Source organism: Anarrhichthys ocellatus, unplaced genomic scaffold, assembly GCF_004355925.1.
Source record: "Anarrhichthys ocellatus isolate YVR2014 unplaced genomic scaffold, GSC_Weel_1.0 scaffold92, whole genome shotgun sequence".
NCBI lineage: Eukaryota > Metazoa > Chordata > Actinopteri > Perciformes > Anarhichadidae > Anarrhichthys > Anarrhichthys ocellatus.
In genome coordinates, this window is record NW_022280122.1 from 873411 (window position 1) to 886827 (window position 13417).

At 41.5% G+C, this 13417-nt stretch overlaps 2 protein-coding genes and 1 gene segment (V, D, J or C); 1 reads left to right on the top strand and 2 right to left on the bottom strand.

The window, feature by feature from the left end:
- The window catches only part of serinc3 (serine incorporator 3), a 17479-nt gene extending 15497 nt beyond the window's left edge, over nt 1–1982 (top strand). Inside the window, exons 9-10 of the mRNA XM_031875599.1 lie at nt 499–726; nt 895–1982. Coding sequence (XP_031731459.1) covers nt 499–726; nt 895–1030 — 364 coding nt within the window. The 3' untranslated portion in view covers nt 1031–1982. The remainder of the gene's footprint in view (nt 1–498; nt 727–894) is intronic.
- A 367-nt stretch (nt 1983–2349) lies between these two features.
- Nucleotides 2350–6265, bottom strand: LOC116398866 (Ig mu chain C region-like). The segment is given in 3 exon segments: nt 2350–4184; nt 4786–5083; nt 6236–6265. Coding segments are annotated over 3 exon segments (672 nt in total).
- On the bottom strand, nt 5523–11935 carry LOC116398886 (CD276 antigen-like). The gene is made up of 5 exons (XM_031875614.1): nt 11865–11935; nt 10507–10845; nt 8956–9288; nt 8720–8839; nt 5523–7322 (listed from the first exon to the last, which is right to left on the bottom strand). Exons 1-5 carry the CDS (start codon nt 11926–11928, stop codon nt 6901–6903), a joined length of 1278 nt encoding a protein of 425 aa, XP_031731474.1. The 5' UTR covers nt 11929–11935; the 3' UTR covers nt 5523–6900.
- Nucleotides 11936–13417: the final 1482 nt, after the last annotated feature.

Below are 13417 nucleotides of genomic sequence, written 5' to 3' on the forward strand. Positions count from 1 at the left end.
GGTGGACCGGTCTCTGCTGGAGGCCCCGCTGGAGTCTGAGCTGAAGGAGTTTCTGGTGAACCTGCATGATTTCATCTGATTTGGCAGGAATCCAACCCGGTGGCACCGATGACGAGCATTAAGAATAACTCTATAGAAATAGACCATCTTCACTCTGATGGTCTTGTTTACTTAAGTAGATCTGTTAACAATAATAACCACTTAAAAGTTCCTCCATAGTAACTTTAAAAATCTAATATTCTATGTCAACTGGACAAAGTCCATCTGCAGAGGAAGATCATGCGATATGATCAAAAGTCCCAGAACAGCGACTAGATGGACCTGAGGTGAAATTGTTTTGTCAATCTGAACTTTGCTCGTGTGGCTAAAGAAAGATTTTAAGTAACCAACTACCTATCAGTATGATAAATATAGGATGTTGTGCACTTCAGGCCCATTGCAAAAACAAAGCACAGTTTGGACATACAGTATCCATTTATCTCTTTATTCTTCCCTCAGCATTCGTTCGTCCAGCACCAGCCAGGTGAACAAGCTGACCATGGCCTCCAAAGACTCGGCCATCCTGGCTGAGGGCGGCAGCAGCCCTGACCTCTCAGAGGAGTCCACAGGACCCAGGCGGGTGGAGGACAATGAGCGTGACATGGTCCAGTACAGCTACTCCTTCTTCCACTTCATGCTCTTCCTGGCCTCACTTTACATTATGATGACCCTCACCAACTGGTACAGGTCAGTCCTCCCCTTCCCAACACAGCCTATATATCCATCCAGCTGCATAAAACAGTTTGACAGATGTTGGATCTTTTACAAAAAATGCTTACAGCAACTTTAGACACAAAGTACATAGATATGGAAGACTGAGAGTTTGTTGTGTTTGTTGTGTTCGGTTGTTGACAGCCCGGATGCAGACTACACCATAACCAGCAAGTGGCCAGCAGTGTGGGTGAAGATCACCTCCAGCTGGGTGTGCTTGGCCCTGTACATGTGGACCCTGGTGGCCCCCATGATCCTGACCAACCGAGACTTCAGCTGATCAGGGACTCTACCCTGTCCTCCACAAACCAGAAACTCTGACCACATTGCCTACGTCTTTAATCTCAAAATGAACTCGCATTTTATACATTGGGCTGGAGTTTAGTTTTATTATTTTAGGTAAACATTTGGGTCTGGTTTACAGGTGCCATAACAGCTGGTACAGGTATTGAAAACATCCCATTTGTTTGTGTACATTTGTAACGTGAACTGAATAATAATGTGAATTGTAAATCAAATACAAGTTTTAAATGCTCCTAACAAACAAAAAATATTAGTCAGATTTAATCAAATACAAATATATTCACTCTGCTTCGAAATACGAATGTATTACTGTAATAATAATGAGCCCATATAGTTTACTGCTATGCCTTCCAATGCCTTATAGTCTGTACAATGTCAATATATTCGGAGTAATATGAAGTACATGAGTGTAGTAGTAAACTGTTGTTGGTAAACATGGCACATTCCTGCAATATGACTTAAAGTCAAGTTTCTGACAAATATTTATGGACCAAGATGTTCAGTGTAAAGGTTTTTCTGAGATGTGATAGTTTCAGGTTGTAAAATAAATCCATACAATGACAAACCTGCACTGGACACACGGATACAATCAGAAAGAGTTATTTAAAGCTGATATGAGTGAGGCTGTTATTATTCTCTGTGCATCATTGTATGACTCCAAATAGTATGTAAAAGCCTTAATGTTTATATTATGATTTTTGTATCTAAGAATGTTTTGTAAGAAATGTCTGGAAATGCTAATGGCATGGTTAAATATGTTAAAGATTATGAATCAAACCAGACGTATATGATACAAACGCTGACCAACGCCAAAGTGATTTACTGTAGTCAGTATATGCTTCTGTCATTCATGTTTGCTCCGACTCTGTTTTCACAACAGAGATTCTCTGCAATAAATGAGCTGGTCCAACGTGACCCGTGTTTATCTATTTAGTATTATTGTATGAGTCCAACAATTAAATGTGATCATTGTGTCATGCTTAAATAGTTCATTAAACAATAACTAATTCTCATCCACACAGATAATGCAGTGTTTTCACATATTCACACAGTACAAACTACAGTGATAAAGAGGTTTTAAACTTAAAACTAGAAATAAATTCTTTAATTATATTATTAGGACATGCATTCAACCACAATTTACAAAACATGCACTAAAACAAAGAGTTGCATTGTCTAGTCATAGAGCACTGCAGGAATGATGTATTTGTGTAAGCTAACCAGGAAGTTGGCCTCGCACTGGTTCCTTCAACAACAAAAAACAAACGTTTTTTATTATCATGAACACGTTTTGTTCAGCAAGATCATTTTCACAAATGAACATAACTTTATGATTTTTGAAGCTTGAATGCAATAGGCAGAAGTATAAAGTTTACGTTAGGCTAAACAAACGGTCACGTGAATAGGAACCGCCTTTTTAAGACGTTTAATGTTAACATCTCTACAGCTTGTCGACCACAGACCTCATTATTTCAGGCATCGAACCAGAAACACGTTCAGAAATCCATTTTCTTCGAGACTCATTTTCACGTTTAGGGCTCATTCTTGCAGCATCTGAGTCTGTGTTCTGAAAATGAATTAATGATATTTGGTTTTACTACATCCCGATTTAATACAGTCCATGCTATAGGGTCTAAAGCTATCCAATACATGTAGAGTAGAGTAGAAGTATACAGTAGTATGAAACAGAAACATGTGCAAGTATCTGTATTTGTATTTACTGAAGCTTCTTGAGTAAATGTAGTTACATTCCACCACTGATGAACTATCGGGCAGGTTTATCTGCAGGTTCATTGTGTACAATAAAATGCTGTGTTTGGTCAGAGGGAAACAACAGTGCATACAGTATATAAATGAGTTAGCAGAAAAGCATTTTCTACCGTTTCTTTTCAAATAGAAAATGTTCTCACTGAATCTGGGAGCTTCCCATTTGTGTGGAGTAACCTTGAGGACATTCATTTGTCCATTCTCACATTGTGTGCTTGAAAAAGTCACAACATGTTGAATAAAATGTGGGCATGAGAACGTATATACATAGAGCAGAGATATTATAGTATTTGACATTTTCCTACAACAATTGTATTTAAGAAAATTTGACACAAACACCTCAAAACTGCACAAGCAGTGGTAACACGTTATTTTGTGTGTCTGTAAATTTTGTAATTTGAATTTCCTTATTATTTCTAGGATTTTGATATTACAAGGAAATCCCCATTATAAATAAATTGTTATTTAGAGGGGACTTCAAATTATTACCCAAAAATGTTTCCCTAAATAAAATACAATATAAAATACTATAAGGATTTTTTCTTCATTTAATGTGGGAATGAACTGGACCTTGGCCTCGGCAGGCTTTACCGGCGCTTCAAGGATCGTTCTCCGTTACTGAAAGAGTCACACAGGGATTTGGAATCTGTAAATCACAAGGACCCATAATTATCAAGAGAAGTTTTATGAGGTTTGGTCTAATTTATAATGTACACAAAAAGAAAAATAACTACCCCTATTTTTATCATGAAAATGTGAAACCCCGTTTATGTTGTATTTCTATGATGTTCTACCTGGACTGTGTTTAAATAACATAAAGGTACTACAGTTTCTGATACTTGGTGCTCTGGAAAGAGGTCATTTAAATGTAGGTTCCCTACTGACAAAGAGCCACTGCATCATGGACAGTAATGACTAGGCCAGATATCTTTTTTAATGTCCAAAACTCTGGCTTATCTCTTCTGATCTACAAATTGAACCACCGTAGATGGAAATACAAGCGTTTCCACAGTGAGGACATCAGCAGCCGTCCCTCAGACGCCAGCTGTGGGCTGCAGGCAGTGTGAAGAGCCTCTCCTCAGGCGCCATCTGGGCGCTGTGGACCACCCGGCACCTGAACTCAGAGCCCCAGTCGTCCTCCTTGGGGGTGTGTTTGAGAAAAGTGAACATGGAGTAGAGGCCGTTGATGTTCAGGCTCGGGGGAGTGTTGAAGACGCCGGAGGGAACCATCTCTCCATCTTTAGTCCAAGTCACTGACACGTCCTCGGGACAGAAGTCTCTGATGCACAGGTGCAGAGTACACTCTTCATCCAACAGAGGACACAGCGGCTCGCAGTCAATGAACATCACATCAGGAGGAGTTCCTGTTCACACATGCCATGAAACAAAGTTGTTACTGTGAGGGCAGCAGTTTGACGTGAATAAATTGTCACATTTGATGTGCATTGCCTTGCAAAAGTATTCACCCCCTCTTGGAATTATTATTCTATTTTTAAAGTGAAAAGTTGTGCGTGCATATATATTTCCCTCCTTTGTTATGAAGCACCTCAACAAGATCTGGTTCTACCAATTACCTTTAGAAGTTACATAATTAGTCCAAATAAAGTCCACCTGTGTGCAATCTAAGTGTCACATGATCTAACGGAGCATCATCAAATCCATTATTACAAACCACAACAAACCTGCCAAGAGAGGCCCAAAACTCACAGACCGGACCAGGAGGACATTAATGAGAGAGGCAACAAAGAGACCAAAGATGACCCTGAAGGAGCTGCTATCTGTCCATAGGAGCACTGTAAGCCGTTCCCTCCACAGGGCTGGGCTTTATGGAAGAGTGGCCAGAAAAAAGACATCGCTTCAAGAAAAAATAAAGAAGACAAAACATGTTTGGAGTCTCCCTCATGCCTTTTGGCGACCTCCAAACGTGTTGTCCTATCTTTTTCTTTCCACGTTCGGTGCAGGTACCTTGAGTGTTGATGTGGTACAGGACATCTTTGTATCCCGGAGCAGGGAAGCTGGAGTGGTAAACCCGGCAGGTGTAGACGGCCCTCTCGTCCTCTCTGGCCATGCGTAGATGAATCTCACTCCACACGCTGTAGAGACGGCTGTGGTTGGAGAAAGGTCCGAAGTGAGTGACGGTGCGGACCTGCTCCCCGTCGCTTCTGGTCCACTCCAGGTTGATGTCCCGGGGGTAGAAGTTCTCCACCCGACAGCAGAGTACCAGCAGCCACTCCACCCTGGGGATCTGAGGGATGCTGGTGATCTGGAGGAAAGACGGCTCCACTGGAGTGTGTGGGGGGTGGGGGGCAGGCAAAGACAGTTGTGTTGAACAATAGAAGAGTTCTTCACGGGAGAAGATAACAATACAGAACATACAGTCATATGTTCCATCTGCAGAAAATATCACGAAGCATTTCAGGTTGGTCTTCACAGATAGAACTAGTGTAATAATGGCACTGGCAAAGTGACACTTACTGTTCCTTCAATTTCAAATATAATCTCATTAGTTGTGATAAATAATATCATGAGGTCAGTTTGCCTAAACTTTACGCAAGAAGAAAAGCTTCTTTGAATTTGCATAAACACTAGTAAGTGTTATGCTGACGTGATCTTGACTGAGGGAACTTGTCTCGCTAATGTATCTTGCATTATGTATTGACATATGTTCATAGCTGTCTGTGGTTTATCTGTCCAGACAGGGTGCCTTTAAAGTCAATCAACACTTTTACAATAACGATGTGAACCATGTATGCTCTGACGAAGGTCCTTTAGACCTAAAGCAAATAGTAAAGTGTTCTCTGCATAGATTTAAGTGTGTGGATATCTATTCTACCAGTTTGAGCTTTTTTATACTTCCAGCACCTTATAAAAGATAAAGCTGGGTGAAGCGGTGGTTATCCTGCATAATAACGATGTGTCAATGGGCAAGGGTTTTGCTTGCAGAGGCAACGACGCAAGTGGAGTAAATAAAAGTGTGGTTTTAGTGGCACTCACAAATTTAGAAATCAATATAATTGTGGATAAAATGCATGACATAAAACATCCTCTGTGTTCTCATTATTCTACAATTTAAGTTCAGTGGCCGGATAGAATAGTTTTTAAATGGTGTTTTAATTGTGCTTGGCTCGAGAGGTCACTATGTGGGGACAGCCCCACACAATGTGAAGAGCTCAGAGTGTGGGAAAATAAATGGATTAACTATTTGCTTAGAACTGTTGGCAGATGTTTGTATTTCTTTAAAAGAAGATAGTAACTGTGGTCACTATGAACAATGTGGATTATCTTCTACAGCCCACATTTAAAGGCCTTTTGAAGAGGAACTAATATTTAGCATGACATTTTTCTCCAGGAAAGAAATGGCTAACTGCTAGCTTGTCAGAAAAGATGCCTTTTTGCTTCCCGGGTGGGATGGTACCTGGTAACAGGATTTCAGGATCTCAAACATCTTTCTTGGAACAGCAAGGCAGCAGGACAACAATAAAATGGACTAGCTCTTTAGAGCAAACATAGCTACCCAAACTGAGCAGAAAAACAGCAAGTTTAGGGGAGCAGGTATGTGCTCAGTTGGATTATCACCTATGTTAAACTGGGAAATGGGAAATAGGGCATTATGTCAGATTTTAAAATTGTGCAATTTCATTTGTTCAAACCAGTGGCACTGGTCGCTCTGAAGTATTCACTACCACAATACGGAAAAGGACAAAAATATACTGAATACTTGACATATATTGATATTGACAGAGATTACTTTTGCCATATGTAGAGCTAAAAATGTACAGTTTGTTGTGAGATGCTTGTGCCAGAGGAAGGGCCATAGGGTCATTAAAATAAAGAGGGTTCGGTGGGAAATGTGGGCTGATGGTGAAAGTAGATAAAAGGTCAAGGGGTCGCCAAAAAACAAGAGGATTCCTCCCTCGAGGGCCGCGAATATGCACAGCAAACTTATGGAACTCTGGCGAATATATATTTTCAAGATAACTCACCGTGGAGCAAAGTGTTGATCTAAGGGAAGGTTTGACCTGATGGTGGCACTAGACAAAGGGTCAGGGGGTTAAATATAACACGCCACCAAATTACAGTTCAACACCAAGTGATCTCTCCTGATTGTTTCGGTAAACATAATAGAGTGATGTGAATACAGTATGCTCTTGGCACTAGTTTCCCACCTTTTACCCGGACTGTGGTCTTTCTGCAAAAGCTCTTGCCCCTGCACAGCACCACACAGTGGTATTCGGTCCGGTCTTCAACGACAGTCAGACACACAGTCAGGACAGATGTATGGCATGTGCCGTCCGACTGGAGACAAGCCTGCTCGCTCAGATCCTCACCGACCAACAGAGAAACAGATTCGGACTGGACTGCTGAGTCGTCACCGCTTCTTAATTTAAACCACTTCACCTTGACCTCCCGCCGTCTGGCTCCTCGGATGGTGCATTTGAGGTCGGTCGGCATCCGAGCGTATACGATGCTGGGCAGGCTGATTTCAGAAACACTTGGTGGAGCTGTGGAGAGAGACAGAAATGCTCGTTGTTGCACAAATAAGACAGCGACAATCATAATTTCTTCATAATTATTATGATGGTTCAAACTTGAATTATACATATATTATGACAAATGCAAGGCCTTCACAGTCAACAGATCTTAACCCAACTTTGTTCAGTTTGGAGTTCAGTAAATGAAGAACAAATGAGGGAGTTTCTTTGAAGAATGTCTTCAGAATATCTAAGGAGCCCTGACGCTGTTCTTGAGGCTTTAAACAACACCTTACTAATACACTTGTTTGGTCCTTATATTTGACAGACCAATGTATGATTGCTCCATGTACTGTTGACTAGTTTAAGCTCCAACACGGCATCATAGTTTACAATCTCATACACTTTAAACATGAACCCGCTCTGCAAACTAACCATTAAGATGAACGTAAAAGTACAAGATTTCCCAGAAACATAGTGAAGTAGCCTAAGACATAAACTCTCACAAAATGGAAATAGTAGATTGAAGTACCACTTCAATCCACTAATACTCTAATCCACTAATACAAATACTCCGCCTGTCCCACTTGATGACCTTTGTATTTTTGTCCCTGTTTTGTTTTTTTGGATTATCTTCACACCTGACAGAAAACACAGTGTTTCACTCTGGTTGATCATTTCAAGTTTGTGTCACCTCTGAATGACTCAGGTCAGAAGACTAAAACAAGACTTAAAGTAAATGTACTTAGCAACATTACACCTCTGCTACTGCTTCTGGAACAACTAGTACTATCAATAAGTGGAGGGGCTCTCTGGAGATCGCCATGCCCTGCCTCATAATGTTAACGACAGTGAAAAATAATGTTTCATGATTAGGATGTGCTCCAAAAACTGAATGGGTTCTTTCTTGGCCCGTGCCAAACACAGGATTTTCACCCAGGAGACCAATGTTTGTGCCTCATGTGTAACCAAGTCAATGTTGACTTATGTTACTTTACTTTTATTGCGTAACTTACATAGCATTCTTAGCCTAACCTAACCAAGTACATGAGAAACTAAGACAACCAATTTTGGAAAAGAAACAAGCGGAAATTGACACTGCGTCCCTGACACGTCCAAAACTGACACTATGGGGGGTGCGTAAAGTGTTAAGTTTTCTATGATAAGTTGAGAGTGAGAATGTAATAGGAGGTGATAACTGTGAAAAATATTGAATTTGATGAAATTGCCGCATTCTAATGAATTCAGGTTAAGATCTTTCTGCAGACAATCTGGCGTACTGAACAAGTATACAGTGAATATGTGATTTATCAAACTGTATCGCATTCACATCCGCTCACTTCAAACTCTGTTACTAAGTCTAACTGTAATTATTTAAAAAATAGTGTCAATAAAACAAAATGCACTTTGTTCATATTGAGACATACCTTGACAGAAATAGGTGTAGAGAAGCAGAGCGCCTCCAACGACAGAGGTAACCAGCAGCAGACTGATGACACTGGTGACAGCTATCAGTGTGACAGCACTGTAAAGGGGCTGTGACGGAGCTGCAGGGGGGGAAAGGATTCGAGAGATCCAGATTACATATAAGAAATACATAATTCTTTATGGATAAGGACTTTAATTCAGAGTTTCGAGAATGACAGACGGAATGGAATCCCACCCTGAACAGTCAGTGTAACAGATCTGTTGTACGGCCGGCTGAACGTCTGGTGCTCCACCTGGCAGATGATGTGCATCTCTCCATCCTTCACGGCTGAGGAGTGCAGTGTGATGCCGCTGCGGATACTGAAGGTGCCATCTGGGTTGCGAGTGGACATTTCGGTGCAGACGCGGGAGAGGAGGTTGGCGCTCGCGTGGACAGTGTGGGAGCCATTTTGGATGTGCCATGTCACGGACAGTTTCTCTGGATAGAAACCTGTGATGTCACACTGTATCATCTTTTCCTGCCCCTCCGTCACCGCCGCCGTTTCCGGGAGCGACAATGAAGGCCGAGCTGAGGGAGAGATCAAAAAAACAAGACGTTTAAGGCTATATGTTTTTTGGTGGCGTGTCACACCTCGATTCCTCATAGCCCTTGATTCCTTCAGGATCTCTTATGTCTTTGTCTCAAGTTTGTTCAAAATGTGTACCTTTTGTGGCACAGGAAGTTTAATGCTAACTTCCTCGGGGAATTAGCGAGTAAATAACTGATCCATGAATGTAATACAATTTTATGATTTATTTTTCCAAGTTTGAAAGCATAGTTATCCAGCTTTGTGATATATTTTGTTAAAAGACATGTACAGTAACACGATATGCATTGCACTCTATTTGTTACACAGCTATCATGCTACCAATGCTAGCTAAATATGCCATTGAACTTTCCACTTAGAAAACAATGTAGCAAAATGAGTGAAAAACAGACAAAATGAAACTGACATATACCACAGCCCAATCAATAACAGCACAACAGATTAGCGATTAGCTTCCATGGTGGACATATAACTGTAATGAAGCAAATCAGCTAGAGACAGAAGTTTGGTGGAGACCGAAACAGAGCTAAAAGAGGAGCAGAAACACAACTCCATGTATAACTAAGCAATGGTTTGCTACTATGTTTGCCTTAACAACTTTATACAGTGATAATTGTCAGTATTGTGTTTCAAGCTTGTCCTGCACAAAAAATATTAAGCCACAGCCAGCAGCAGGTTCATTTAGCTTAGCATAAAGACTGGCAATGGGGAAACTTTGAAAGGGCCAGGGCCAGGCTATCTATTTCCAACTGTTGCCGGTCTATGTGCTAAGCTAAGCTAAACAGCTGATAACTTCATGTTAACCCTAAAGACGTGAGAGTGACATCAATCTTCTCTCTAAACCCCTAGCAAGAAAGCAAATAAGCAGATTTCCTTACATGAACAACACCTTTCATTTATCGTTATCATTATAATCATATGTAAGCAGGGAGCGGCCCCCAAAAAAATGAATCTGATATGCAACTACAATGACTGCCAGGGGTCTTTGACATTAGGAGGAAAATTGTGTTTAAATTAGAGTATGACTTTTGTATAACCTTTCTCAGTGATAAATAGGATTGATATATAATTTACTGAAACACAATTAGTATTTTCTGGGCTGGTTAGGAAAAATTCTAACCTAACCTCTGACAGTGTTTCCAAATCAGTTGCACACGTGGAGTATGTGACACAGATGAGAAGCGATAGAAACAGAATACCCAGCACTTCCAGCAAAGTAGTCTCCGTGTAGACCACAGGTGTGATGATTCTGCAGGTGTACAGCCCTCCATCTCCCACGGTAACGTTACGAAGCTGCAGAGATGCATCGCCCTCTAGCAACTGCATTCTGTCCACCACAGAGCCATCTCTGTTCACATGCGCCCTGCCGTCCTCGAAAGTGTACACGACACTCTTCTCCGCATGCTTATCCACCACGTTCCACTCGATGGTGAGAGCGCTCCACTCCGCCAGCTTGGACAGTTTGTCAAAAAGGCAGCTGAGAGTCACCTTTGCACTCACCAAGACACTGATCCTCCTTGTAGCGTCGGCTGAGGAACCTGAAAAACACAGAAGAGATTATTAAAGTAGGATGGGAGCCAGAGCCTTCAGTTATCAAGCTCCTCTTCTGTGGAACCAGCTTCTAGTTTCACTTCAGGGGTCAGACACACTCACCACATTTAAGAGTAGGCTTAAGACATTCCTTTTTGATAACGAGTATAGTTAGGGCTGGCTCGGGTTTATAGTTAGGGCTGGCTCGGGTTTATAGTTAGGGCTGGCTCAGGTTTATAGTTAGGGCTGGCTCAGGTTTGCCTTGGACCAGCCCTTAGATAGACTGCCGGAGGACTTCCTGTGATACACTGAGCTCCTCTCTATCTGTATGAATTCATGTCCCATTAATGCACATCACTAACTTTGCTTCTACCCCATAGTCTTTGTGCTTTCTCTCCTCACAGGTTTCCATGGATCGTGGTTATATCTGGACCCTGGTCCTGCCTCCTGCTGTGGTCCTGCTGACACCCACTGCTACTATCAATATTATAATTAGTCACATTACTATTACCAATGCCATTACTGCTTTTATTATTATTGTTATTCTACTGTATCCACTGTTGCTGTTATTAGTAGTCATACTTTTTCAATCATTATTCTGCTTACTACTCTCATTATATGAATAATTTCTGTCATATGCATTGAATGTGTTGTAACTCTGTTATATTGTTCATTCTGTACACATGACATCTATTGCACTTCTGTCCATCCCGATGGAGAGATCCCTTCTCTGTTGCTCTCTAAGGTTTCTTCGTTTTGTTTCTCCCCGTTAAAGGTTTTTTTGGGGGAGTTTTTCCTGTACCAATGTGAGGGTCCCAGGACAGTTATATGTGTACAGAATGTAAAGCCCTCTGAGGCAAATTTTGGATTTTGGGCTATACTAAATAAATTGAATTGAAATACCTGACTGCCTGAGGGTGGAGACGAGTTTGCAAAAAACAATACAATAAACTGTGCAAAAGAGAAACACTGAGCTTTCCTTTTCAACTTCACACTGGAACAACAAAAAACAATGTGTGACACTTACCTCTCCAGTACAAAACAATAGCTATGACTTTAATCATCATTTTTATGTTCCGTAGGTGCTCCATTTGGACTGAGATGTCACGCCGTCAGTACATAAGGAAGCGACTACGAAAGCAAACTTTGACGCTCCAGTTTCGTCCGAGCGTTTTCAAAGACTTCAAAGAGATTCCCTGGACTGAGCGTCACGTGGTGCTTGTGTCACGTAGTGTGGGGCGGGCCAGATAAACATTCACCTGGCTGCTCAGTTCTTTTTGTTCTAACGCACCTCCTCCTGGACTCTGACCTGTGGCTGACACCTCGTTGTCACCCTGTAGAAATGCATGCGCCGTTAGTGGGACTCATTTCCTCCCAGTAGCACATGTGAAATAATGAGTACTCTTGAGCCAATAATATGACGAAATATCACCAAGATAAATCAGCTACATTTATTGCATGTGTAGAATATTGTGAATGTTGCTCATCTCCTGCAGAGTTTTCTGTAGTTAGCCGAGAGTCAAATGGACAGCCTTCCATTTCCATTTATATCACAATGAGTACATTTTAAGTCTTAAATATTTTAAGATGTATGCTTTTATTGAATACAAGTATAATTAAATAGTATTTAATAATACTTAAAACTGTTAATAATTATTCCTAACTTAAAACTATTTGCATTTCAAGGATGTTTGTAGGTCAAATATGAATTGGTTGAAATCAGCTTTTTATATTAATATTTCCCCAATAGTGAAAGTGCAGCGTGACCCAAATTAAAGCAACACAGAAACTAAACTTTTACATGGATGAAATCTCAACCAATTAACTACCAATGCTGAAACCTTAGCTGTATTCAGGTCAGTGAGATCACAACGTGATGCTGGACTTTATTGTTGTCTAAAAGAAACAGATGAATTGTAGAGATTACAGGATACAAAAGGATAGTTTATTTTAATTTGGCAAGTCAATGCAATGGCTCAGTTGAAAGCAGTGTTTGTAGAACCTCGCTGGGCAAGACAGCTGGGTTGCTGCCCGGCAAGACAGCTGGGTTGCAGAGATTACAGGATACAAAAGGATAGTTTATTTTAATTTGACAAGTCAATGCAATGGCTCAGTTGAAAGCAGTCTTTGTAGAACCTCCAGTGTTGCGATGCCTGAAACACCAAAAAAAATGGATTTAAGGAAGATCTTTATTTTAAAACCTGAAATCAGAATGCAGAATAAATTTACATACCCTGACCAAAGCCATTTTGCATTTGATTGAAGACTAGGTTGCTGTTGCTGCTGGGCAAGATGGCTGGGTTGCTGCTGCTGGGCGAGATGGCTGGGTTGCTGCTGCTGGGCGAGATGGCTGGGTTGCTGCTGCTGGGCGAGATGGCTGGGTTGCTGCTGCTGGGCGAGATGGCTGGGTTGCTGCTGCTGGGCGAGATGGCTGGGTTGCTGCTGCTGGGCGAGATGGCTGGGTTGCTGCTGCTGGGCGAGATGGCTGGGTTGCTGCTGCTGGGCGAGATGGCTGGGTTGCTGCTGCTGGGCGAGATGGCTGGGTTGCTGCTGCTGGGCGAGATGGCTGGGTTGCTGCTG